The sequence below is a fragment of the Puntigrus tetrazona genome, chromosome 21 (assembly GCF_018831695.1).
Source record: "Puntigrus tetrazona isolate hp1 chromosome 21, ASM1883169v1, whole genome shotgun sequence".
NCBI lineage: Eukaryota > Metazoa > Chordata > Actinopteri > Cypriniformes > Cyprinidae > Puntigrus > Puntigrus tetrazona.
This window is the reverse complement of record NC_056719.1, coordinates 11901102-11928960: the sequence shown is the minus strand read 5'-3', so window position 1 is coordinate 11928960 and position 27859 is coordinate 11901102. Positions and strand designations below refer to the sequence as shown.

Below are 27859 nucleotides of genomic sequence, written 5' to 3'. Positions count from 1 at the left end.
CAGGCATTTCCTTCGTAATGAACCCTCGGGGGAAGCAGGAGGGAGCGAGGGACGTGGCGGGATCTCTCGCTGTGTAATATTTCCTGGGAGACCAAGCTAAATGACTAGCTCAGCGGCCTGCGCTTCAATTTTGTGATGACTGAAGGGGCTCCGGCGTGACTTTAACGGCCCTGTTTGAAGTTCACATTTGATATTCCACCACATCAGAGAAGGGGTCTAACCTTGCTATCGATTGGCGCTCTTGTTCCGGCTGTCTAATTTGCTATGGAAGCAAAGGGAAAAGACCCTGCGTTCTGGCAGGGAAAAGCCAATAAGTCGCAGGGACTGCAACGTGTCCTACAATCGATTAGCCCTGTGTGCCTTGTAGGCTCTCTCTCTCTTCCGCTCTCGTTACGTTCACAGCACCCCTGACAGTGGACATGGACCGTCACTCAAAACCAACGAATCTCAGCGAGACGCAGCGAGAATGGAACATGAGCTGTCAAGTGTATCTGTCAGTGAGTTTGTTCACTCTGGCAGAGAGATTCGTATTGATCTTCGCTCGCGGTTTGGATTTCCCTCTTTGCCCTCGTAGACTATATTCTCTCGCCGTCGTCTTTAAACTGTATAAACAAGACTATCTCATGTTTGCTCCCTAAAAATGTTCGGAAACATTAGCGAGAGTTTGTTTTGCCTTATGACAGGCAATGTCACAGAGTTTTAGAAATGGTCAGGCCCGAACACACGAGTTAGAAAGAGGATGGATCGATTCAGAGATCAGGTTGCCCGAGGGTTTCTTCCAAAGCTGATGAAAACATGATATAGCAGGCTTACAGAAATAGCCCTTATAGCTGATTCGCTTAATGGACTTGATGTGCAAGCTTTGCGATGTACCTGCCTTTGAAAAACCTAATCTCTACTTCTCTTTCTCTCTTTTCAACCTGTCAGGCGGGGATGATCCGTACAGGTCAAGAGGAGTTTTTTATCGAGCCACTGGAGAGAGGAGGTGACATGACAGGAGAGGAGGAAGGAGGACCCGGGCGTCATCACATCGTCTACCGCTCCTCTGACATCAAGAAGCCGGTCGTCAATCAACCCGCTGACTTTCACCCCAGAGGTCAGATCACCTTTTTGACACCGGCTCGTCATGGAGCGCTGACGCGAGTCCTAAACGTGCATGCTGATGACTAGGAAGAGATGCTGATATTCAGTTTCTTGCCACTGAATCAACATGCATTTCTAGACTGCTCACTGCTTGTTTATGCAGGTTTGGTGCTGGTCTGGTCTTTCTTAGCCAAAGAAGGATTTTTTTGCCTGCAAAGTCAGGTGTATACCTTAGATTTGTACTTGCTGTTACATTTTGCCTGCGCCTTTTTTCATTGATTATATGAATTTATTTTATTTATTAGAAATAAAAGTGGTGATGATGACAATAAAGGGGAGGGGCAGCCGACTCGTCACAATATATATATATAGTTTGTTCCTTCTCCCACTGACTTGGAGGGACACTAGTATCTAAAACAAAATGTGTGCTGGTATAGTACCGGTATTTTCTTTGGGGAGAGATAAACTGTCTAAAATAAAGAATTTGGCATGAGTGTTAAAATGATGTGTGAAGCTCATAAAAGTTTAAAGCACGTTCAGTGTAACCTCTTAGCATAAGTAGTCTTTGCAAATACTGCTTAGGCTACATCCAGTCCATCTGAACTAGATTAAAAACAGAGCTTCAGCGTCTATAAAAGCTAAAAACCCTGTCTTGTAGAGTTAAAGAAATAGTTCATTAAAAATTTGGGTGCATAATAACAGAATTTTTCGTTTTTGGTTGAACTAAATGGACCTGAAGCAGGATATGTGGATAAAGTGAGGAAAGTTCTCCAGGGCTGAGTCATTGCCCCTCCACCCCCAGCTCTGTTTCTCCCAGCATCCCGTGTGAGACGTGTGAGGAGAGGAGCAGCAGAGTGACTGGATAAAGTCATAAACTTCTCTAAAAAGGATTCACATGTCACTTTGAGTTTGAGCGGTCGAGTTCAGCCGGGGGATATGGAGAGACTCGATATGCGTCACAGTCCCTTTGCGTTTTCATTTTTCTTCACAGCCTGGTTGTTTTAGAGGGCTGCATGAATTGCTTAACTGCAGTACTGTCAAATGCTACTTGACAGAAATACAAAAATTATTGCTGATCCTTTTAAAAAGACGTTAGGACTAGCACTGTAATCAATACCAGTGTTGGCCAATGCTACTTAATAAAAAAAAAAGCTATTTACTCTTTCTTTAGTTTTTAAGTTATATTGCAATCTTGCTTCATAAAAAGTAAAGGCCTGTTCACACTAAAAATAAAAATTTACTTTATTTACACCAGAAGCTGATAATGTTCTTTTTATTGTAAGTGTGCTCTGCAGTTCACTAGACATTTAGTATTTTTAAAGTCATCCATTTTAAAGGATGTATTATGATGTATTGTTATTGAGAGAAACAAAACTGCTCCCAAAGATATTGTTTCTGTGCATCATGGCTGTTGTGTGGTTGTAATTATGATTAAAGGTATCATTCTTTGTGTAAACAGGCATAATTTATTCAATATTTTTTTTAACTAACATGTTAAGTTATATATATATATATATATTGTTGCAGTACTATTTGAATTTCAGAATATAATTTATTCCTGTGAGGGCTGAATTTTCAGCATTTATTACTAAACATTTTTTAATGTCAATGTTTAAAACAGTTCTGCTGCTTAATATTTTTTGTTTAACCTTTCTTTTTACATTTTAGATGAATGGAAAGTTCACAAGACAGCATTTACCTGAACTGAAAATATTTTGCATAAGTTCTCGACCTCCCCATCGTGCATTATCCCTTACTTATGCTCTTACTTATAACTCATTTTGAAATATGCGCTGTAATTGAAATCTATTGAAACAAATAGATAAAGTGCTATAAAAGAAACACTTAACAGTGTCTTTTGGATTTCCACTAGTCTGAAAAAATATTTGATGAATAACCAAAAAGCAGGTGTCAGGTGCATGAAAAAACCGGGGGTTTTGCCTGCTGTGTCTCCCCTTAAAAGTAAACCAGAATATAATAAGTGAAACGCGTATGGTCAGTATAAAAACTGAGATGCTTTCATAAGCATTTTCTCCTAGATCTCCAGGCAATTGTCTCAAAAGAAAATGGTGCTTTTTCGTAGACATTAAATTAAAACCATAAATCAGTCGTATCCCTTGTATGTTGTGTCCGTTTATAAGCAATATACAGCTTTTACTTGAGTAGAAAGGTTACACATGTGGCAGTAGGCTTGATGTTGTATTGCATTGTGGAAGTGCAGGTATGCCCAAGCCGGTACTAAAAATAACAGGACAATATATCTGTAAGTGAATCTCAATGTTTTTGAGCGAGCAGGTCTTTGGCGACATCAGCTGGAGTGCGTGTGTGCGTGTGAGAAGCTGCAGCTCTCGGTGAATTCCAGCAGAGACATGCTGGACTCAGACAGCCAGTGTCTACGTGGCAAAGCTTGATGAGAGTTTAAGTTCTACTTGGCAGACGTGAAGCATACAACATCGAGAATTACGGCAAAAGTGGTGGGAGGAGAGAAGGGCAAGAGTTTTTTTCTTCAGAAAACGGCCTGTAAAATTAGGTTTCATAATCAGATATGCTGGAAAAACTCCCCTGCTCTTGTTTATATCGTTTCTTTGTAGTTTATTTGATTTAGATGTTTACAAAAGAGTTGGTTTTTGAATTATTATGCACATGTATTGGCAAAAGTTGACCTTCACATAGTTGACCTACTAGGTCTGTTTTGACTCTGTAATGATTTATGTCAGGACATGCTAACATGCTACATGGAATTTTATGGTACTTTTTGGACATGTGTGCTAGCATCTTATATGTCTTTGGACGCTATGGCAGCGCTCTTTGTAGAAAGCTTTTATTCTGTTCGCTTACACGATCATAAAAGGACTTCCTGTTGGACTGTAACCTGAGAAAGGCCAGCCTTCACAATACTGAATCATCAATACTTTGTGCTTTCTCTTCAAACATGGCATTTTGTTCACTGACCTATCAGAGTTTGGACTAAGCCTCTCTTTGGACTTTGGCTAACTGTTTAATCCAATGGTGGACATGTTAATTATTGAATGTTTAAATACAAGTTGCAAATTTAATAAGGGATGCAACTATTGGAAGACGTTCACTAAATGTAAAAAAAACCAAACAAACAAAAAAGACATCACAGTTATACCATTCTAACATGTATTCTGTAAATTACATAATTTATATGGATATCCTCTTGTAGAATAAAAACGATATTGTCCAACACAAGCAAGTGAATAAGTTATTACGCTATTTTATAAAAATCATTATTCTGCATATGTGCAAAATATGCGGATGGAAATGCGCGTAAATGAAAGCTGTGCGTTTCATAACAATTATAATTGGACATGACCTCCATATGAGCCTGATTTTCTTTCCTGGTTTGTCACTGCATTTGAGAAGAGTGTCGTTTCTGCATTTTTGTCAGTTTCTCTTCACCTCAGTCACACTGACATTTCAGCCCACACATATCGTACCGCAGCATACTGAATGTGCCATAATGCCTCCAGCTAGCCATCAGAGATCGCATAGATTTATGCGTGTGGCTATATGTGTGTGTTCATGGCTGTAGAAACTGTGTGGCTGCATGTGTTTTTCATTTAACATTTTTCCCATCCCTGAAACAACAACATTCTGGTTATTCCATTGACTAATAGCTGTTGGCCTGGTCTGACATTAAGGAGGAGCGTTCAGCTGCAAATATCTCCATTTGTGCCGGGCCACCTTTGCAACAGTGCAAGTAAAGACAGTGTCTTATGAAGGACGCCTGAGGCATTTCGTCTGGAGAGCTAATGAAGACCGATCTTTCTGTGTCTTGGAATTCTGGCTCTGTGAGATGAGCTAACTCAACAATGCTGTGTTAACTGACGGTGAATAACACGAAAACCAACAGATTATAGTGTTTGCTTGGCTCTTGTTTTCAGATTTATGGCCAGTTAAAGATGTGATTAAGAGATCCTAAGGTCAAAACTTTTGCTGGCTGATGTCTTCAGCTTCACAGTTCTAGTGTGCTGGTTTTAGGTTGACTTTCTTCACATGTTTTGGAAGCTGGTATCAACCTACAGATCAGCTAGTTTCACCTATCACCTATTCAGCACTTACTGTAAGAAACCAGCTCAAACCACTGGTGATGTCTAAAGTCTAAAGTGGTCTTTATCCATGAAATGTAATAATTTGACTAATAAATGTAAAAAAATAAACATCACCGTTATACCATTCTAATATTTATTACAGCAAGGCAAAGTCATCCAGATGTGTGGTTCACTAATTAAATTCAGGGTTTACCTTAAGCAGGGATGAAAGGTAAAAATGGCAGAATTAACTCTAAACAACTGGCCCGAAGGGGAATCAGCTGTTTTAAAGACACAGTTAAATTTGCAATATACAATTCACAATTTTATATCATACATCATACCTTGTTGCACTGTTCACATCGAACAATGGACTTTTGTTGTCCACAAAATTTCTTTGATCTTAAGAGAAGAGAATGTGAAATCAGATCACATAATTCCAAACGTATATATTGATCATTTCATTAATAGAAACAAAACAACACTGAGATACAATGATATATGGTTTGTAGAAAGATTTTTTTTTTTTTTTACTGTCACCAGGAATAGAATAAATACAACTGAAATTATGTGATTCAGGGGGTCACTAAAATTCATGGTGTCTGATTAACCCCCGGTTCCACAGAGAAGGCTTAAGCCTAGTCCTAGACTAAAAAGTAAATCTGAGTTGAGAACTGAAAGAAACTTGCACTGACTGATCTTAACTTTGTCTGTGCCTTTGTTTTGACTTTAGATACACACCGGTGTATTTTAATAAACAAACATATTTGACTTTATTACCGTTTTATTTCTGACTGGAAACAATATATTTTATTCTGTGATAAATTTAGTTTATCACAATTTAGTAGAAAGTACATATTTTCCAGATTGTGTTTCACACATAATCAGTATAAATTGGTATTTATGCATAAAAATATATAGCTGCCTTTATTTTTTTGTCTGTCCCTAACAAAGACAATAGATCCTATTAGTGATTGACAACTAGTTAACTCAAACGCAACACTCTGACTAGTGGCAGAGCTATTGGTAGGTGCACCTCCTGCATCAGTGTTTTTGTGTATATGAGTGTGTGTGTGTGTGTGTGTGTGTGTGTGTGTGCGTGGGCTCATATTCCTCCATGCTGAGTCACTCCTTCATTGAGGATACTCTTGCTTGTCTAAGCAGATAGACCTTCATTCATCCTGCAAGCAACATAGTTTTTCAATCAGTGAGGTTGCAATAGAAGAATAAGATTTTGCATTCATAGCCAACCAAAATTTGTGCTGCATTCATAACCATGTCTTTATTTTATCCAGGTTTGACATCAGTGTGACATTGTGTGTCTTTATATAGTGCAATTTGGAGTTTAACGACTTCTCCTGTTTGCCGTACACTTAATGTCTTGCATCTTACAGTTTCATGTATTGTCACTTTGCATGTCTTAGATTATTCTGATTATTTTTCCAGTCAGATCTGCCAGCATTGATTTAAAAGCCAAGCTGTGTGTTTGTTTTGCGTGGAAATGAGTTCTGTGTTCTGCAATAATCATGTCTAATTTGATTCAAAATTAACTTTACCATCAGGAATTTAAAAACTAAACAGTGTTTCTAAAGTATATTTATTCAACAAAAACATGTCGAAAGAGACAAGCCAAGCTTCCACTGCCATATTCAAAGAGGATTTCTCCAGTTGTTAACAGATCCGAATGACTTTGATTTCATTTTCAAAGCAAAGGTTCTACTTGAAAGCTTCTAAAAGATTCAGTTTTCATTTTATCTTTGCAGTTTTTCGTGATGCTCCCGTTTCCTGAATACAAATAACCCTTGTGAGCCTGATATGTCAGAACTGACAAGCCTAGCACTCGTTGATTCGAAGAATTATGATAATTGGCAACAGTTACTGACTGCCCGACCTTCATCAATATTCTGTACATCAGCATTGCTCCTTGCAGACCGGCACTGGAAACCCCAGCTACAGTTGAAACGGCTATGACTTCAGGTCAGGGGATAAGTAGGAGCAGACGTGGCCTCTCAAAATGGCAACCAGAATACAGGATGCTTGCTTGTAGCTTTCTATTTATAGTCCATAGCAAAAAAAATAAAAATAAAAAATGCAGTGGCTCAAGGATGTTACCCTTGAAATATGATGACTGGAAGTCAATTGGTGTCAGCTGACATTGTGATACTCACTTGACTGTAACAATGTACAGTGTAGTAGTGCTGCTTTACTGTTACTTTATGGTTTTACTTTAATCTGCAAATAGCTTATTTAGCTATTATAAGAGCTTGTATGTTTTTATAAATAAAATAAATGTTTAAAAAATTCTATAATTTATCATTTATATTTAATTCAAACTAGTATTAATTTATTTTTGGAAACACATAATAAGGGGATAATTAAATGTCAATTATGGTGAAAGCATTAAACTTGAACAGACACATTTCTATAAAATATAACACAAAAACACCTAATATACAGTCAAGAAGAAATTTAGCCTATAGTATCAGTTGTGGATGTATTCATAGATGAACCAATAGAGTCCAATCACATCTAAAACCCACTGTTTTATTTTTTTTTATATAAAATTAAATGACTGAATATAGTATTTTGGATAGTATCAGAATTATGTCATTACTGGAATCTGTAAATAAATGTTGTGAATCATTTAGATTAACTAACTAAACACAAATCGAAGCATTGAATCTAAAACACTGGTACAATAAAAGCTTTAACTGGCTGAATGTGGTATAAAATAACAGATATCTGAAGACTTTGCTAAATATGCAAACATATAAAAAAATGTTGACAGTGCCAGGAGAGTGTTTTATCTTGAAACTTATGAATGAAAAAGTGGATTAATTGGTTCATATAAACATTTCACTAGAAATGTGAATATGAAAAATTTATATTTTTCTGAGACAGCAGATCCTTTAGGACAAACAGATTTTCCAAATATGTTGCAATGCTGATAAATGTAAGTTAGTAGTACTGTTTTTAGCTGCACTGTAGGTACTTCTCATGTCAGTGCTGATTCTCTTTTAAAAGTCATTTTTATTCTAAACCAATACTTAACCTTTTCCATGACTCTGGCCTTTTGTGTTGATGTTCTGTTAATTGCCTCTATCCTTGGTGTCGTTCCAGCACTGGACGCACATTCACAGGTCACCCTAACATGCTAGTTCTTGTTTTCCAAAATCTAATTTGACCCAATGCCGAAAGCTCCAATATGAGTGACAAGGACCAGCTTCGGTTTTCCACTAGTTTATTTCTAGTGTAATGTGCTTCTAAATACACACTGTGATGAACGGAACGAGGAAAACAGATGTCTATTGCACAAACAGCGCCCATGACCCATTTTCATGTAAATTTGTCAAATTTGTCAAGCTAATAAACATTGCTCTAAATGTTATTTTTTAGTGAATTTGCCTAGGGTTTCTTATATTTGTTTGTTCTGCTGATTTTCTTTTGCTAGCTTTTCCAGTATTTTCATTTATAAATGACTGTTGATGCCTTGGCAGTAAACATTGCTGATTTTTATGGTGTGTGTGTTTGACTTCCCATTTCGTTTCGTGTGTCTACGCTTGTTTAGAAACTAGCCAGACATTTATGAAATTCTATTTTATTATTAAACATGAACTAGAAGTTTATGAGATTATGTACACTGCTTTGCCTCTTCAAAACATGCATCAAGATCACTTTATTCTGAACCGTACATATCCTTGAGAAATAAAAATTGAAAGCAGCCGAAGAGGAGCATTTGTTTGAATTACACTTTACACAAACAGTGCACAGAGTCTAATTAGACTGCACATTAACAATGTAAGTATTGATCTGGAAATCCTAAATCGCTGATCCTGGGGAAAAGGGTTGTTTCTTGTATCTATTTAATTTGTTTTCATCTAAAAGATCGGATATGTTTATGGGTTAAGACAAAACAAAGGTGTTGGATAACTGTAGAAGTTGGGCTGGTACAGCATAATGGTTAGGAATCAAGGCTGCTTTTCTCATTTATTTTGTCTCATTTAAATGTTCTTGAATAAAACTAACCAGCTTCCAGGAGAATCACATCAGTGAAACATTTGATTTAAAGAAAAAGAGAAATTAAGGAGGAAAAGGTTCAACATCAGATGATTAGATGGCAAGATGAGACAGATCTGCTCATCCTTTGCAAATAACTAAATTGTGTCTAAAACAACACTGCAACAGAAAACTTTTAGTAATCGAATATAGTATAAAATACCATATATTTGAAGTTTTCGCTAAATATTTAAACACGCAAGTTGTTGTGAGAGTTTCGGGAAAATCAGTTATGTCATTTACAGTGCTTGACAGGAGTGGGTGGTCACTTGTGAGTTCTTTTGCTGGAATTCTGGTTTCCATAGTAACAGCGACTACGCTGATTGGTGAATCGCCCTTCAGGATTATCTCATTACTTCTGAATAAATTAAGAAATTAAATCGGGACATCAAATGGCATATAAAAATTTGTAGTCATAAGGTTTATCACCTTGGGAAGAAACATCAAATTTCTCTCAGAACACACAGACTGAAGTCAGCGAGCACATTGCAGTGACACAATACCTAATTTAGAAAATAAATAGTAAATAAATATAGTAATTGTGCATTTTAATAAGGTCAAATGCAAGATGTCACTGAACTGGTACAGTAAGTTTCTTCCTGTCATCCGTTTTAGTTTATTCTCACCTCACACTGTCCCTCGCTCGAGCAGTTTTGGCACAGGCAAAGCCTGAGAGACATGCCTCAGTGGCACCCAGTCTGAACATGAAAGCTTCTGGAGTTAAGTGTTTGTGCCATGTATTAGGTGACAAGAGAGAGAATCTGCTGAATGAAATGAGAAACATACTGACAATGTTTTTGTTTATCATTTTACAGCTATATTCATATTAATAGGCTAAAAATGATCTTGATCTACAGTATGAACAGTATACAATGGGCATTTTAGTTTCAATGTCGCCTTTAAATTTGCCGCCTTTGTGATTTTAAGTTTTTATTATGATGATTATGATTCCTCATGACCTTTTGAAATTATATTAAATCATCTTTGTGTTTTTGTGATTTGTTTTTTTTTGCAGGTTCGCCCCTGGGTCTTCAGGCTGGATTGGAGTATTTACCACACCATGTTAAGAAAAAAATAAAGAGCAACACTCGAACACGCAGAGAGACGTATGAAGATGAGATCTTTAACATCGAGGTTCTCTTGGGAGTGGACTGCTCCGTGGTGATGTTTCACGGCAGAGAGCACATCCAGAAGTACCTCCTGACCCTCATGAACATTGTGAGTTTCCCAAATCCCATTAGAAAAGACTGAAGCTTGAAGTGATGGCTAATAGTTACAGAACTGAGTTGACCTTTACGGCTTATCATCATATGTAACGCACAAATAATCTTTGTGCTCCATACAGGTTCTTTTTTGGCTTCTTTATAGTTCCATGAAAGACATTTAACATCATAATGTTGTGGAAGAAGGTTAAGTTATTAAATTGTTCTTCACAATACACTAAAAGTGCCAAAGAAGGTTTTTGTATCAATGCAATAGAAGGACCATTCTGGGCTTCTAAAGATGTCTGAACAGTTCTTAAAATTACTTTTTTCTTCTCAGTGTAAGAAACATTTTAATAATCTAAATAATAATTTCCATTACCACACATCCCATATAAAGATTATATTATAAAGTATATTAAAGGTTTTTCATTTAACATTTTAAGAATCCTTTACTGTAACATTTTTGGGAAATTGCATATAGCTACAACCACCGCCCCCACCATGCTAGATTACTTGGTATAAAATAAATTAGCTTAATGGCATTCGCTAAATTAGGCATCAGCTAAATTACCAGAATTTTAGCCTCAGGAACTTATTGGTTCTCCGTCTTATGTAAACAAAGCAACATTTATACAGAATGCATCACTTTTCAGAAAGGGCTATGGTTATTTACAATCATGATTTTATCATACAGACATTCACAAGAATTTGCCATTATTGTATACATTAGGACTTGATGGTTGGATGTTGATCCAAACCTCCATCTATCTCCCTGACAACTGCTCTGGGTCAAGAAATTACAAGGTTTCCTACCTGACAAGGTTTCCTACCTGAAAGATTGATGTACTTGAGATCCTGGACAAGACTCGCAATTAACTTGTTGTTGAACCTTTACAACAAAACATTTTTGCCTTTCTTTCTTATTTTCATTTTGATACATTTTTTGCCCTAAATTTAATCTAAAACTTTTGCTGTGGTGGTAACAAACCTCAAAATACATTCAAAGCCCTATTAAACTAGTTGTGATTTGTTTAACTAAAACATACTAACTTCATTAAAGCAACAGAAGAAAAACAGTTTACTCTAATATCCGTTTTAGTGCCCCTTGTGGCAGTAATGTTTAAAATGTTCATATTTGCATTCCATATTGAACTGTAGTCTGACTTTTTAAAATTCAACAACACACTAAATTTATTTGGTGTAGGTAGAGCAGTTGTCATTCTTGCACTTGTTTAAAGTTTGTTTTTAGTATACAATTGACTGGACAGCATTTGCAAAGCTCTTGCAGCTTACCTCCATTCTCATAATTCCCTCACAGTTCATTTTTGTTTGCACGGCGGTTCCGTTGCTAAGCAGAAGACAAGCTCAGATGGAAGACCTTGCTGCATTATTAATTTAGTCCTAATGATTTTCTGGCACTTTGGCCTCTTACTCGTCAATTAGCTACCTGCCAGCTACAAGCAGAGATCTAGACTAATAAAATACTGACAGGGTCCTGGAGAGGTCCAGAGACAGCCAGTGCTAATGAGAGACTCGCTGCTAAGGTGATTAGTACGGTGTGTGTGTGTTTGTGTGTGTGGGAGAGAAGAGAATAAAAACAAGTATGTGCTGGTAATAGTCATTTATGTGCCAGGTTACAGAGCTGTCATTACTGAGTAGATACATGGTTTCAGGTGGGAAGAGGGTTACCTGGCACTGTTTCTTAGAGACTAATATTCAAACTTTTAGCAACAATGATAACGAACTGTTACTTTTTACAGCAGGTATACATATCATTGTATTTATAAATATGTAGTAATGATAATTTTAATGTAATGTAAAATAAAATACTGAATATAATATCAAATACATTTGGTTTACTGTATTTTGGATAATGTATTTTTTTTCACCTCCTGACATGTGATTAAATTATCTCAAAGGTCCAATTCTCACTAGAATAGGCATCTAATTGTATATATTTGTAATCTGGGGAAAGTTTGAGTGTTTTAGGAAAACTATAGCTAGAATTTATTTTTGCTAAACTGTCTGCTCTCCACAATCAGACTCAGATTTTTAAACAGCCTCTAGTCGAGCTGTCACCCATATGTCACTGTGTGTGTGTGGTACAGTGTTTCTTTTGTTTCTCAACACTCTGGTCATCTAGCTAAAGCCTCAGCACCTTCCCAGGTTGCCCCAGGGTATTGTGTAAGTGAGTGGAGAGATGTCATATGTCAGCATGGTAAAATGATCAAATTCATCATTTCATAAAGGAATGCAGATATGCACATATGTGTCATGCTTGCTTTATTCATTTATTTATTCATTTAAAGATAGATGCATTTTAATAAACCCTCCACCTCCCCAGCTCCACCTGCCTAGATTTTCTAGAGAATTTATCCAGGTCTGTTTATGCAGCAGCAGCATATCCTACATGCCCACAGAAGCATGTCTATGTATCTATTGGCAGTAGCAAGTCCACACTTCAAATTCAGTGTCAGCATGTGTAATGGATCTGGCCGGCCATAGTACCCAGACTTTCAAACTGATGGTGTAATGACTAAGTCTGCCAATCCTTACAAAAATTAACTATGCTTTTACTAGGAAAAAGCAAAAACAAAACATGGTTACTATAGTTAAGCCATGGCAACCACAAATTAACCAATTTTGTTACTCTAACTATAATTTAACCATGGTATTTGTAGTAAAACTATGGTTATACAAATCAGTACACCAAAAACGTAATATGCTTATTATTACCACACTTTACCAATAAAACCATGGTTAATAGACATAGCGCTTCTACAAATATAAAAATATTTCAACATGTGCTAGTAACTGATGACTCAGCTTTTATGAAAATTAACCATACTTTTATAATAGTAAAATTTAAACCAGTTTTTTTTTTATCTGCATAATGATTACATTTTGTATAACCACAATTAAATACTACAAACACCATGATTAAACTATGATTAGCACAGCAAAGATTTCCATTGGTTTGTAGCCATGTAGCCATAATTCATATTTGGGAAGGGAAGGCTCAGGGTTTACCTTTAAATCTTTCTCAAGGTGATCGTAAGGGTAAGTGCTGTGCATTTTTCAGCTCACAGGCAGTAAACTGCTTTTTCCTGTTAAACCCTAACTTCTCAAATCGCCTCTGGCATTGTGACAGTTTTTCCTGCCTACATAATTTTTGTAGCCGTGTCATTGCCCAGACAAATTACACATCCATTTGTCAGGTCCAGTCTGTAGTAAGGCTAGGTTTGTGTTACATTTCTACTTGTTTATCTTTTGTTTTCCTTATGATTTGTTCCACAGGTGAATGGGATTTATCAGGACAGTTCCCTGGGTGCCCATATTAATGTTGTCCTGGTTAGAATCATGATGCTCTGCTCCTCCAAGGTAAGACATCATCAGCCATTTTCCTTTTGAAACATTGTCCGATGACTGTGGATGCATCAAAAAAATTGTAATATCTTATCTATGTAAAAATATCTAGCGTACATGGCTCCAGTAGAGAGACTTATTGAAGTATAATTCTGGTATCTCAGCCCAAGGAAAAGTTTCATCATTGTAGTCAAGGCAGACTTAAAGTTGGGTTTTGGATTTATGTTGTAATGGACACAAAAGAAATGTACAACTAAAAACTGAGTATGCTGTTTGAAATAAATACATAAACAGCATACTGAAATTAAAAAAGTTGAATATACAGTACCTAAGAAACCTACAATTAAAAACTGAGTACGCCATTTAAAATAAAAAAACACCATACCAAAATTAAAAAACGTTTTGTCAAGCAGGTTTATGTTTCTTTATTCTTTGAACCACTTTGCATTTAATTACTAATTAATTCATAATTATTTAATTGAATAATGAATAAACTCTGAAAGCTCAAGTAGAGCTCTAACATCAAACTTTTGAAAACTACAGTCTTCACTTGAAACACATGCACAAAATACCAAAAACTGGTTAGAAATGTATAAATGGTAATATGTTATAGCGTTAAAAGATCTGGCTTAAGCATTCTAATACTGAAATGAAAACTAAATTCAAACTAAACTGTTTCAATTAACAGTGTCTGGTATTAACCTATGATTTGTGTTGGTATTGTCAGTCCATGGGTTTGATTGAACTGGGCAACGCTTCTCAGAGCCTGGAGAATGTCTGCCGTTGGGCCTTTCTGCAGCAAAAAGAGGACAAGAATGATGCAGAATACCATGATCATGCTATTTTCCTCACCCGACAAGAATTTGGGCCCACTGGCATGCAAGGTAATGCTTTTGAATTTCGTGAACTTACATGTAAACAAGACATGATGCATGTACAGTAAATCAAGAAAATGAGGACTAATAAACTTCATGTAATAGGGAGAATTTGTAATCATCCCATACTTTTTTGTTTTTCAGAGAGATTTGCCAGGTTGAGCCAACAAACAACAGACCACTGACAACAATTTCTTTTTCCTCTCTTTACAGGTTATGCTCCTGTAACGGGAATGTGTCACCCTGTGAGAAGTTGCACTTTGAACCATGAAGATGGCTTCTCGTCTGCTTTTGTTGTGGCCCATGAGACAGGACATGTGTGAGAAAACCTTCATTGATAATATGCCACCACCAACCAGTGTTTGAAAAGATAGTATGAAGATGAAGTAGTTCAGCCCAAATCATACCTCTAAGTATTTACAGTTTATACCACAAATAAAAAGTTACTAAATGATAGCATGAAGCGAAGATGACATACAAGAATATTCAACCAAAAGCCAACACATCTTAGTTGTGTGAAATAATGACAAAACAAACTCGCCATTCGATTCAAGCTCTTCCTGCTCCTTGAGATCTCTTCAATACTGAAAATCTTCTTCAATATTTACACTAGTGCTACATATTGCCTGTTTATAACCTTTCTTTTTAAAGGAACACTTACTATTTTTGAAAATGGGCTCATTTTCCAACTCCTCTAGAGTTTTTAGGGTTTGCAAATCCATTCAGCCGATCTCCAGGTCTGACGGTAGCACTTTTAGCTGCAGCTTAGCATAGACCTTTGAATCGGATTAGACTGTTATAATCTCTCTAAAAAAATGGCCAAAGAGTTTCAATATTTTTCTAATTGAAAAGTTAACTCTTCTGTAGTTACACTGAGACTGGCGGAACATGAATCTGTCACTTAAATATTTTGTATATCATCACAAACAAAGATACTGTGTATGTACGGTGTATAATAATATACATAATATTTGTTACATGTATCTATACATGTCACCTACATTTCCATTTAGTAAATGTATAGACTAAGTGAGTGAATGCGTGCTTGTTATTTATTATATTCAGTCTAGGGATGGAGCACGATGGCCAGGCAAATGAGTGTGGGGATGAGGTTCCCATGGGGAGTATAATGGCTCCTCTGGTTCAAGCAGCCTTCCACCGCTTTCACTGGTCCCGATGCAGTCAGCAGGAGCTCAGGCGATACCTCAAGTGAGTTACTTGGTTTTTGTAGCTTCCTTCTTTGTAGTATATGAATATATTCGTCCTGTTCCTTGATTACGCATTCTAACATAGTATTATTACTCATGCAGTACATATGACTGTCTGCGTGACGACCCCTTCGATCATGAATGGCCAACTCTGCCCCAGCTGCCTGGTATGCATTACTCTATGAATGACCAGTGCCGCTTTGACTTCGGCATGGGCTACATGATGTGCACTGCGGTGAGTGAAAGAGAGACTTTGTCATACCAGCTAATCTGACATGCCATCTCACTCCACGTTTGACCACATAAATTAGTTAGGCTTATAGTTAAATCTGGCAATGCAGTATAATGCAGTCCAAGTTTAAAGGGTCATATGATGTTGCTTAAAAGAACGTTATTGTGTGTATTTGGTGTAATGCAATGTGTTTATGTGGTTTAAGGTTGAACAAAATATATTATTTTCCACATACTGTTTTTTTATTGTTTCCTCACCTTCCGGAAAGGTTGATTTGTACAAAGCTCATCGTTCTAAAAAAGCAAGGTGTGCTAAGGTTGGCTAGCTATCCAGTGCACTGTGATTGGCCAAATACCCTGGCACTGTGACACAAAAACAGTAATAGCCATTACAAATGAGGCATTTGTTGCATCCAGTGGGGTCATAATTACAGATTATATTGACTAAGCACTCTCCTGTTATGTTTTGTGTTGCATTGTGCCGTGTAAACATGATATCATGTATGCATTTGTGATCAGATAATTGGCATTATGCTTCACTGCTCAAAACTTGTGTTTGAAAAGTATGTACCAGGTTCTTTAATAAGAATACATAACTCACTTAAAGGGTGTCAAAAGTGCCAGACTTTCCTTGTAAAGTTGGAATTGCCCCACTTTATAGTCTCTCTGCATAGACAGCATAGGCTGCTCTGCGCGTTAATGCACTGAACACACTTTAATATTTAAGTTGAACTATTCTGGAACAGTATTGTAAAAACAACTTGGCCACTGATTTCTAGTTTTGTCCTCATTTGTGTTTAAATGAGCCATTTTAGAGGAGTGTGGACAAGTCATAAATTTTATGAAGAATATATCTTTGGTTTTGAAACTTTAGTCTTTGCAACTTTAGGGATCTTATCTATGCACTAACAGCTTATTACTCCAAAGAGAAAGTTGACAAATTTTTAATCATATCATATGACCCCTTTAAGATGAAGTATACTAAACGTTAAGATAAATAATTCTGAAAATTGTTTTGAACATTGCAAATTATTATATTAAGAAAATCTCAATAAAAATAAGAATATTTAAGATTTCTGTACTATTTAATTAATCAGTTATATAGATCATGTAACTATTTGTACAGACAATCATGCTTTTGCTTCATTTTAATCATCATGAGTATCTGTCTGATCTACATAAGCAAGTAATAAACAAGTAAAAAACAAGACTTTTGCCACTTTCCCATTTCCCTGCCACCATAAGGCCATGTAATCTGGTCTGCTCACATGGTATGCGTGTATGAATGCGAGCATGACTGTTTCTTTTAGTACAGCACCTACGATCCTTGCAAGCAGTTGTGGTGCAGCCACCCCGAGAACCCTTTCTTCTGCAAAACCAAGAAGGGCCCTCCTATCGACGGGACCAAGTGTGCAACAGGAAAGGTCAGACCTTATACTCAGAATCTGAGCATATATCCAGAACCAGAATTCCAAATATCAATTATAGACACTTTTCTTCCTCTCTACTTATTTCTCCAGCACTGTTTTAAGGGTCACTGTATCAAGCTGACTTCAGACATTCTTAGGCAGGATGGCCACTGGGGTCAGTGGACTAAGTTTGGCTCCTGTTCTCGTACCTGTGGTGGTGGAGTACGGTTCCGAACTCGAGAGTGTAACAACCCAATGTGAGTGTCTCCAAATCTGTGAGTGGTATTCTCATGTTCTCACATTTCTCCTCTGCTGACTTGAGCAAATCCGTTTTATGTTGTAGTCCGGCCAACGGGGGGCGCACATGTTATGGAAACAGCTATGAGTTCCAGCTCTGTAACACGGACGAGTGTGCAAAGGCCCTGGCTGACTTTAGAGAGGAGCAGTGCAAGATGTGGAACCCACACTTTGAGCATGAGGGCACCAAACACCATTGGCTGCCCTACGAGCACCCTGAATGTGAGTGATGACCTGATTTATTTAAGGTTGTTCAATTGCACATGATTTTCCATGTTTGTTCAGTCTTATTTTATGCTGTTGAAAAAGACATTGGCACAGTCACATGGTATTATACTCTTTATATTAATGCTTCCTGATGTCTGCCATGTGTCTTGGAGCTACTTTTTCTGTAAATGTTTCCATGACATAAGAGCTAAGAAATATGTATTTGTATTTTATGTGCCATATAGAATCACTTTTTTGGCATTTTAGTGGATTTACACTTCAGCATTTTGTGATATCGGTAATATATACAATAAGCTTTCATTCAGTCTTAATTCATATTAATCTCAACATTTACAAGTACATTTATTAAGATCAAAAAGATCTTTGTTGATATTAGTTAATTCACTTTTTAATTCACTTTTTTTACATGAAAAAAAAGTGTTTTTTTTTTTTGTTTTTTTTTTATTAATAACGCCTTTTTTATGTACAATCTTACAATTCTGACATTTCCTCTCAGAATTGAGATTTTTTTTTTCCATCCCACTGTGGAAACAAGCCTCATAGCTTAATGTCTTGCCACCAAAACCTTAATGCAGAACAACAAAGAAAATGGAACAAAAAATTCATGGAAAGGACGAAACCAGAACTGCAAAAGGTTTCTGTTTCGCTCCTACAGGATCATGGTATCATTTTTTATGTTTTTATTCGGTAACTTCAAAATTAAGACATTTAGAAAGAGTAATAGTGTTGTTATTTAACTGAAGAGTTGCTCTTAGCTGCTTGGAAACATTTACCAAAGGTTTGGCCCAGTCATTGAAAAGGGCATCAGCCAAGAGCTGGACAGCAGCGGTTGGAAGAAACGCACATGGAAATGTGATTAAGCAGCAATGGCATCTCCAGTTATCCGCTGGGACCGAATTACTGCTACAGTAAAGGGAATGCAGGTAGCCAGCTAATAACCACTCTAGCCTCCCTATACTGCTCAGAGGAGTAAACAATCTTGTTTTCACTGCACATACAGTTCCGATGAAGACACTGTTTTTTGTTTTATGGTTATTAATGAACAAGACACCTTCTTTTAGAGATCTGAATTCATTCTCATTACAGCACCAATCTTATATAAGTGGCTTTCTATCTATCCATATGGATTGTCTAGATGTAACAATGGAATTGATTATTCCTAACATGTATTTATAGGTTGTAGCATGTATGCTTTTTAATATCAGCCTGCTCACCTTACTTTTAAGATGTATGTATTCTATTATTCTAAATTATGGAGTTGGTAGGATTTTATAAAGGCGTATTTCCTTAATGAAAAACAATAAACAATAATACCGTGAAATGATATAGTAAAATAACAATAACTGTTTTGTAATTTTAAAATTCCTGTAAAAAAAAGCTACATTTTCAGCCATTTTATTATTATTATTATTTATAATATGTTATACTTACTGACCCTGAACATTTAAATAGTAAATTTAAACATACTCTTTTATAATTACATTTACTATTATATTTTTATATTTACATTTTACATTCATTTAACAGTATAAAGTGTCAGCTTAAGTACAGTGATATAATCTTTGAAAGCACACCAGAAATCTATAAAGAAGATAATATCAAAAGTAGTGCTAAGTAAAAGTATCGCCATTGAACATATTTAATTAATCTTGTTGATTACAATACGGTAAAATCAATATGTTAATTACATGATTTCAAAAACATGCCAAATACGTATGTTCTAAGATCTTGATGAAGACTAATAGATTAAGTTTTATTGCAGTGTAGTGACAAGTGCATATAGCACTTTGGGTTCAGTGGCTTTTATACAGTTACAGTTTGCTACCACTAATTTAAATGAAGTTGCTCCAGTAACAGCTTTGGTCTGTATGTTAATGAAGATCCAACACCCCAATCAAGGTCCATCACAAATTCATATTGTACAATTGGTCACCAATTTGCTGAGGATACAAATGAAACAACATAACTATTGACTTTCTTCATCTCTATAATATTTAATCTTTTTTGGAATATGAGCATGATACATCTATTGTGGAGGGGAATCTGGGCCAGGGCAGTCTGTAATTTCTTACAGCGTGTTCAAACAAATATGAATTGCTATGAATTTTATGAATTTGTCTGTGGTCTATTTTTTTAACAGCTGAAGAGAGATGTCAACTCTACTGCCAGTCAAAAGAAACTGGAGACGTGGTGTCCATGAAGAGAATGGTGCATGACGGCACACATTGTTCCTACAAAGACTCTTACAGCGTGTGTGTGCGAGGGGAGTGTGAGGTAAAGGTTATTCAAACACACCCACACAAACCATCCATCACTGAAGTTCATCCTGCAAAATGCCATAGAATGAATAATATCAGGCCTAATCAGCCTTCTGAGGCCTTTCCCCTTCTCACTGCCAGGTAAATTGTTGATTCGCTAGAACAGGATGCTGTTTTCAATAGTCTGTGTTTAGCTAGTCCTGTTATTGGAGGAATACATGACTGCAAAGTCCTGATTGATGGAGTACATGCTTAGATCTCAGTGTTTTGCTAGTGGAATTAAAAGATGAAGTGCATTCCAAGATGTATTGCTTTATAATCTGAGAGGGATATGAATGTCTGGAAAAGGCTTGGTTTGAATGTGCACCAGCACTGGCACTCACTAAGGAAAAGATTGGATTTTTGTTGTTTCCATGTAGTTGTGTGTTTCCTACCTTTACTGATGTTTATAATTTTTTAAGCAAACAGTGGTTCAATGCAAACTATCTGGGTAGTAGCACTGTTGCCTTTACCTTTATAAAGACATTTATTGCTATGGATAATGTATTACACTCAAAAAGCTTTCTTCATTAGTAAGTACTGTTTTCCAGTCAAAAAAATTAAATTAAAAAAAAAAAAAAAAAAAAAAAAAATATATATATATATATATATATATATATATATATATATATATATATATATATATATATATATATATATATATATATATAATCTTAAATAATCTTAATCTTATTTGCCTGGTCATGTGATTTTAACATGTCACTTGTAACATGATTTTAAATATTTTTAAAGGTACTAATCATTTTGTAATGTCTAAAAGTTTTACATTACTGAATGCACACCTTGAATAGATTTAAAAACAAAGAGGTTCTGCATAGGGGTTCTATAAAAAAACATTTAAGCTAACATGCTTAGTTTATGTCTCTATATATTCTTGGTTCTCTTAAACCCTGCTCTCTGCACAGAAAGTGGGCTGTGACAATGTTATAGCCTCGGAACTAGAGGACGATAAGTGTGGTGTGTGTGGAGGAGACAACTCTACCTGCAAGATTGTCAAAGGAAATTTTACCCGCAGCACAAGGAAACCAGGTGAGCTTTTTCCCTCATTGCAGACTCCATGAGCAGGTTTACATACATGACTTGTGCAGTTGTGTTCAATCCAGATTTATTCTAAAATTCCACCACAATCGGGAATTTCTTTAATTCTCAAATCGCGTTTTTATTTTTGTGAATTGCATTCTTAGGTTTTTTGAAGATCCTGGAGATTCCTAGAGGAGCACGCCACATACAGATCCGTGAATTCAAAGGAACTCCTCATATTCTAGGTAGAAGCTCCTTCTCAGCAAATGCCTGTGTGATTAATTACTCTGACATTGGCCCTCATAATTCAAGTGTCTAGCCTCCCACTGTTTGTTATTGATGGAGAGGTTTGGACTCCTCCTGGCACTGAGAACATTAGGAATTAGAACATTAGGAACTCCAGCTCAGTGGCCGTGAAGCACCTTAGCTGCTTAAAAGTAATGCCTTCCAAAACTGTGATTTATAGGCACAAGAAATGCATATAAAATCAGCTTGATGAAGATTGATTCTTGTTTTTGTCTCACTCTGTGCATAAATTGGACTGCATAAAGTTAAGACTGTCCTAATGTAAAATTGTCCACTGCTAGCGGTGAAGAACCAGGCCACAGATCATATCTTCCTGAATGACGATGGTGATTTTCCAGAGTCACGTACAGTAATTGAGAAAGGCGTGGCATGGGAGTACACTAACAATGATGACATGGAGACGGTCCAGACCACCGGACCACTCAAATATGGAGTTCTCATCATGGTGAGAATGTATTAACCAAAATTACAGAAGTGGGCAACTGTAAATCAAGAACTAAACCTAGAGAGCTTTAAAGTCTAATGAGATCAGTATGTCTAGTAATAGTAATAGTTCACCTAGAAGTGAAAATTTAGTCACTATTTACTCATTCTGGTGCTGTGCCAGTGGCATTTGCCCTTCTTTCTTTTTCAGGCCATGAAAGGAGTAATTTTAAAAATTTTCTCACTCATCCATAAATTGGCAGTGACTAGTGACCAGCATCAGGCTTTAAAAACAAATTCAGAAGTATGACACAATGGTCCCGCGTGACACATATCATGCATTTCAAATGTTCTGAGGGTATAGAATAAGGAAAAACAAAGCAAATTTTATGTAACATTTAAATGAAATCAATGATTTCAATCATAATCAATGATTAGTATTATTTTCACACAAAAAATAAAAATCTAAAAAAGAAAGAAGGGATACAGCATTTGAATAACACGAGGGTGCGTAAACAATTACTTAATTTTAATCTTTTGGTAAACCATTAACAATTAAATCACATCATGCAAATAAGTCTACTCAACATAATGTATTTTGAAAAAGTAACATGCCTCACCAATATCAAACATCTTCTCCAGGTCCAGTCTCAGAGCATTTCTAAAGTCACTCTTTCATACAAATACATCCTGCCAGAAGATCCACTCTCATCAATGGAGAACACACTGCCTCAGGACGACACAATTTACTTTGAGTGGGCTCTCAGGAAGTGGTCGCACTGCTCAAAGCCATGTGGTGGAGGTACACAGCAATATACAGGAACTGGCTACTTTTCAATGTTTCGGTTACATGTGGTAGCCCTTGTACCCTGATGAAGGAAACAGATATATTGTGTCAAAGTCTCACACTAGGGGTCACTCTTGGGAGCCCAAACACCTCTGACATCATTAAGAAAAAGGCAATGAATATGGTGAACAATATATATATAGCTTTCCATGCCCCGGGTGTCCAGGTATAAATAGGCCAGAATGGCATTTGCTCACTCATTTTGAGATCTCCGTTCCCTCTATCAGGGAATGAGGGAACAATTTACCATATGTAACCGAGATGTTCCCTTTCAGTTTGTCACTTCAGCATTGTGTCGAAGTCCAACAGTAGCGATCCCTATTCTAAATGCAACAACCTTCAAATGCCCAAGACTTATGACCTCACTCTAAAACATCTCTTAGCTTAGCTGAAACCTTTTCTCATCTGAGAATACATAAAAATGTTACAAATGTTACAAAAAGTCCTGGTTGTTAATTTTGAGGAAGCATAAATTTCCTTTAGTGAAAAAGGAACACTACGAACTCCAAGAGTTAATATGAAAATTTGCTTAAGGGATACTTTATGGGTTCTTGCAGTGAGTTTCTCCACCAAACATTGCCACTGCATGGTACGGCACGGTACAGTTTGGTATGGTTCACTTTTGGGGGGTTTTCCAGTGAGTACACTATCTGGTACCAGGTACTTTTTTAGTACCACCATGGCTAAGGTTCCAAGCATACTGTACCAAAATGTGACAGGTACACTCTGCTAAACACTGATTGCCCAGAGAGAATCGTCACTACCCGTGTCACTGAACTTGCGCATTAGCAAGCAGATCTGGCATTGCTTTCATTGATAGCTGAGGAGAGGATCAAGCAAAAGCTTCATGGGGCAATGTGGAATTAAAGCATTTTCCATTAGTCACAGCAGTAGAGGTGGTGCAACTAGAACAGCATGTGAATAATACTGCCCATGCTAAAGAGGTACAGAGTCGTAGAGAGTAAAGAAATAAGTGCCGAGTTGTAACACACAGTGGAAAAGTGCCAAAAGAGTGCTTAAAATTATGGAAAGGCAGTCCAGGGTTCATAGAAGGAACTGAATTGGACTCATGAGTGGAAAACACTATATGCAAGCTCTACACCTTACTAGTCAACCTAAATCCAGGATGAACTGTCTTACATTCAGATATTACATATTTACAATTATTACAGATATTAAGAAACCTTTAATTGATTTAGGAAGCAGCCATGCTGCTGGTTGAGTGCACTTGGGTGATGGAGCAACATGTTCTTTGTGTACACCCACCAGTCACTTCGCAGGAGACAGAGAAAGACTCAAACTTCAGGTGTATTGCCCAAACTAATCTCGGTTCCTGCTACATGTTACCATGTGTTTCAAGGTGAGGTTTCTGAACAGGAGCTTGATGTAGTATACTCAATCCAAGATTGTTCTGAGTCCCCCACCCTTCTTGGGTACAATGAAATAAGGAAAAAACCCTTCCTCATTTTCATTCAGAGGGACAGGCTCTATTGTTCACCAGAAGGACCGCAACACTCTCAGTTTGAACCGGAGTAACAGAATGCCACTGAACTTCAGTGGGCGCCTAGTGAACTGCATTGTATAGCCGAGCCGAATAAAAGAAAGGACTGGGGAGTCCAGACGTCTTGCAAATGGTCTCATTGAGACTGTTCAGCGTACCTGAAGTAAGGTTCCTGTGGAGCAAGGCTTGCCATGGCAGAGGGCATTGTGTCTTTCAAAGCACTCTGTGAAGGTTTGTGGTACTGGCTTGACATCAGACCTGGTACATGAAAGCAGCAAGAGGCAGAAGTCAGCTCAATTTTAGCACCTGGCCATAGTACCAAGGGCCAGGAATGTTGTGTGAGTAATATAACCCAGCAAAGAAAAAAACTTTTTTAGTGGCTGGTGAGCTGGTGAAATATTTGTCCCTGGGTCACTCATTTCATGTCTGCTTTGAAACTTCCTGAGGGTTCTAAGCAACCTGAGAACAAGCTGGTGGTGCAAGTAAGAGAAAATATTTTATGAGGATCTTTGCTCTCAGAGTTCCAAGTTGAAGCACCCAATGGGGAACCCTCACTACACCTATATATCTATATATAGGTAAGGGAGAAATTGCTGGTTGTGCCATAGATACAACAACGATAAATACTGAAAGGTGAATGAAGTGCTGATATCCAAAGAGATGCTGCACTGATTCCAAAGAACACTATAAGTAAATAAGCATATAAGCAAATAGCTTATTAATACCAAAAAACTATAGCATACCCAAGACGTGTCACTCAAATAATTTTAAATAAGGCAAAATGCAACATTTAAAATGGCCGACCAATTGCAGGAAGCCAATGCTCCCATCTTCAGTGTCACATGATTCTTCAGAAATCATCATAACATTACTGATTTCTTATTATTATCAGAAAAGAAAAGCATTTATTAGAATTTTTTTTACATCAACTTAACATCAAGGACTTTGCTTTCACTTTTTTTAAAATCCATCCTTGCTGAATATAAGTAATTCATTTTAAATATTAAATAAATCAAGCATCAGTGACCCCAAACTTGAAGGTAATGTGTTTCGGTGTGTAATTCATAATAAAACGTACTGTGAAAGTATTGTTTTGTTTGTTGGTTGTTGTTGTTTTTATTTTTTTTCCATTCTTTAAATTACACTTCTGCATTCCACCTTTGTATGGTGCACAACCCTGACAGTCATGAGTTTGAGTGAAACTTGGATTAGTGGTAGGAGACAACAGCTTGTATTGTGGCGTTTTGTCTGTTTGTCTGGCTTGTAGGGAAACAGTACACACGTTTTGGATGCCGGAGGAAGTCGGATGGCAAAATGGTACACCGCACACTCTGTGCCAACATACCCAAACCTCGCGCCATCAGCCGAGCATGCAACCAGAAGGAGTGCTCAGAACCAATGTAAGCAAATGAGGTTAACCGTGTGCTAGTTTTCAAACCAAAACCATACAGTAGTACCGTTGTAGCATCTAAATGAGTGATGGATGATGGTGTAAGGGAATCTGTTTTGGTTTTTTTTAAATGCTATCTTGTTTTTTGTTGTGTATTTCAGATGGGTGACAGGAGAATGGGAGGAGTGCAGTAAATCATGTGGTAAGACAGGTTCTCAGACTCGACCTGTACGCTGTGTGAGACCTGAACTGGACGGTTCATACAAAGCCATCAATGCAAAGTACTGTAATGACGACCGGCCTGAAGGGCGACAACCCTGTAATCGTCACCTATGCCCTGCGCAATGGAGAACTGGACCTTGGTCTCAGGTGAGTATAAGTGGTAACATTTTAGAATAGTTAACACTTGTTAACTATTAACTATGACTTTTCCCTATATAAATAATTTGCAGCTTATTAATAGTAAGGTAGTTGTTAAGATTAGGTTCTAATTAGCACTAATAAATGGCTAATATTCTAAAAATATGCATGCTAATAAGCAACTAATAGGTGTAACCATAAAACAAAGTGCTACCACATATCATATTGGCCAGAATAACAGTGCATCCCTAAAAGAAAGAATCAATGTTTTAATGTTAATAGTTGAAAATTTTATTTTATTTTTTATTATTCTCAAAATATTGTATTTAAAAACTACTTTGATGCAACAACCTTATTCTCAAAACATTACACCATTTTTCACTTTATCCACATGGTAGCACTTTACAATATGGTGTCATTTGTTAACATTAGTTAAAAACAAAAATAGGGGGACAAAAATAAAAACAGTAACATTCTGAAATATTGTTAAAATTCAAAAGAACTGTTTTCTGTTTTAATATTATTAATATTAATAAAACTATTTAATTTCAACGTTTTCAAATTTCTGATTTTCTGAAGGATTAAACACTGGAGTAATGGCTGTTGATAATACAGCTTTTTTTTAATTATATATTAAAATAAAAACCTGTCATTTTAAATTGTAAAACTATTTCCAAATATTGCTTTTTTACTGTATTTTTGATCATGTTTTGGTGGGCCTCTTTAATAAAACACCTTAATTAGTCATTTGACCAGTAGCAAGTTAATCAATGCTACATTGTTATTGCATAATATTCTGCTACCATATATGTGTATATGTGTGTGCAGTGCTCAGTGACCTGTGGTAATGGAACTCAAGAGCGGCAGGTCATGTGCAGCACCCCTGATAATGCCATCGGTGCCTGTATGGACACCAAGCCAGAGAGCATCAAACCATGTCTGCTGGCACCATGTCCAAGTGAGTGTCCGCTGAGACCTATACAGCTCCTCGGAATTCACTCTTTCGAAACTAAAATAACACTGTTCCTTTCCTAACTCCTAGACGACAGAGGGAACTTCCTCATCCAGTGGCTCTCCAGAGCAGACCCCGAGTTCCCAGCACCCAAGATCTCCTCAAGTAAACGGCCCATCTCCAATCATCAGCCTGATGTGTGCTGCATGGCCACTCTTTCCTGGACCCTGCCTCTCTCTTTTACGCTATGGCTCTGTTACACTCTGTCCTGACCGCTTCTCTGTCCCTCTCAGAGTCTTAACTTTTCCTTCATCTGAGGGAATTCTGTGGGCTGTTTCCTTCCTCTGACCTTGTTCGCTCTGTACTTAGTCTTCTACAGAGCTGAGGGCTAAACACAGCCTAAAATTGCATTGAAAAAAGGGGGTAGGTGCCTGTGCGGAAGGAGCCTTGTTTTGAGAAGCCGTGATAGTTGTGCTACGTCAGGTAATATGGATATGACTGTTGTAACGACTTCCAGGGTAAATCATTCGACAAACTCTACGAAACCAACTCCTCTGTGTGAGGGTATTGTTCCGGTAACCGGAGCATTTCAGTCAAGGTTGTCAATTAAATACACATATAAGATGAACATAAATAATATATCACTAAAATGACAATTTGGGCCATAATCTCAATTTATTTTGACTGTTAAATGTCATGTATTTTTGTATATATTTTCTTGCAAAAATG

The 27859-nt window shown here is 36.9% G+C and overlaps 1 protein-coding gene across 3 annotated transcripts in view; it reads left to right on the top strand.

The window, feature by feature from the left end:
• The window catches only part of adamts2a (ADAM metallopeptidase with thrombospondin type 1 motif, 2a), a 57778-nt gene that overhangs the window by 25070 nt on the left and 4849 nt on the right, over positions 1 to 27859 (top strand). For all 3 annotated transcript variants that reach the window (XM_043221993.1, XM_043221994.1, XM_043221996.1), the window contains 19 exons: positions 928 to 1096; positions 10210 to 10412; positions 13697 to 13780; positions 14493 to 14649; positions 14854 to 14959; positions 15706 to 15849; positions 15951 to 16083; positions 17390 to 17503; positions 17600 to 17745; positions 17832 to 18007; positions 20154 to 20287; positions 21237 to 21360; positions 21516 to 21596; positions 21939 to 22102; positions 22723 to 22882; positions 25696 to 25828; positions 25980 to 26187; positions 27007 to 27136; positions 27221 to 27295. In XM_043221993.1, the coding sequence (XP_043077928.1) occupies positions 928 to 1096; positions 10210 to 10412; positions 13697 to 13780; positions 14493 to 14649; positions 14854 to 14959; positions 15706 to 15849; positions 15951 to 16083; positions 17390 to 17503; positions 17600 to 17745; positions 17832 to 18007; positions 20154 to 20287; positions 21237 to 21360; positions 21516 to 21596; positions 21939 to 22102; positions 22723 to 22882; positions 25696 to 25828; positions 25980 to 26187; positions 27007 to 27136; positions 27221 to 27295 (2641 nt within the window). The remainder of the gene's footprint in view (positions 1 to 927; positions 1097 to 10209; positions 10413 to 13696; positions 13781 to 14492; positions 14650 to 14853; positions 14960 to 15705; positions 15850 to 15950; positions 16084 to 17389; positions 17504 to 17599; positions 17746 to 17831; positions 18008 to 20153; positions 20288 to 21236; positions 21361 to 21515; positions 21597 to 21938; positions 22103 to 22722; positions 22883 to 25695; positions 25829 to 25979; positions 26188 to 27006; positions 27137 to 27220; positions 27296 to 27859) is intronic.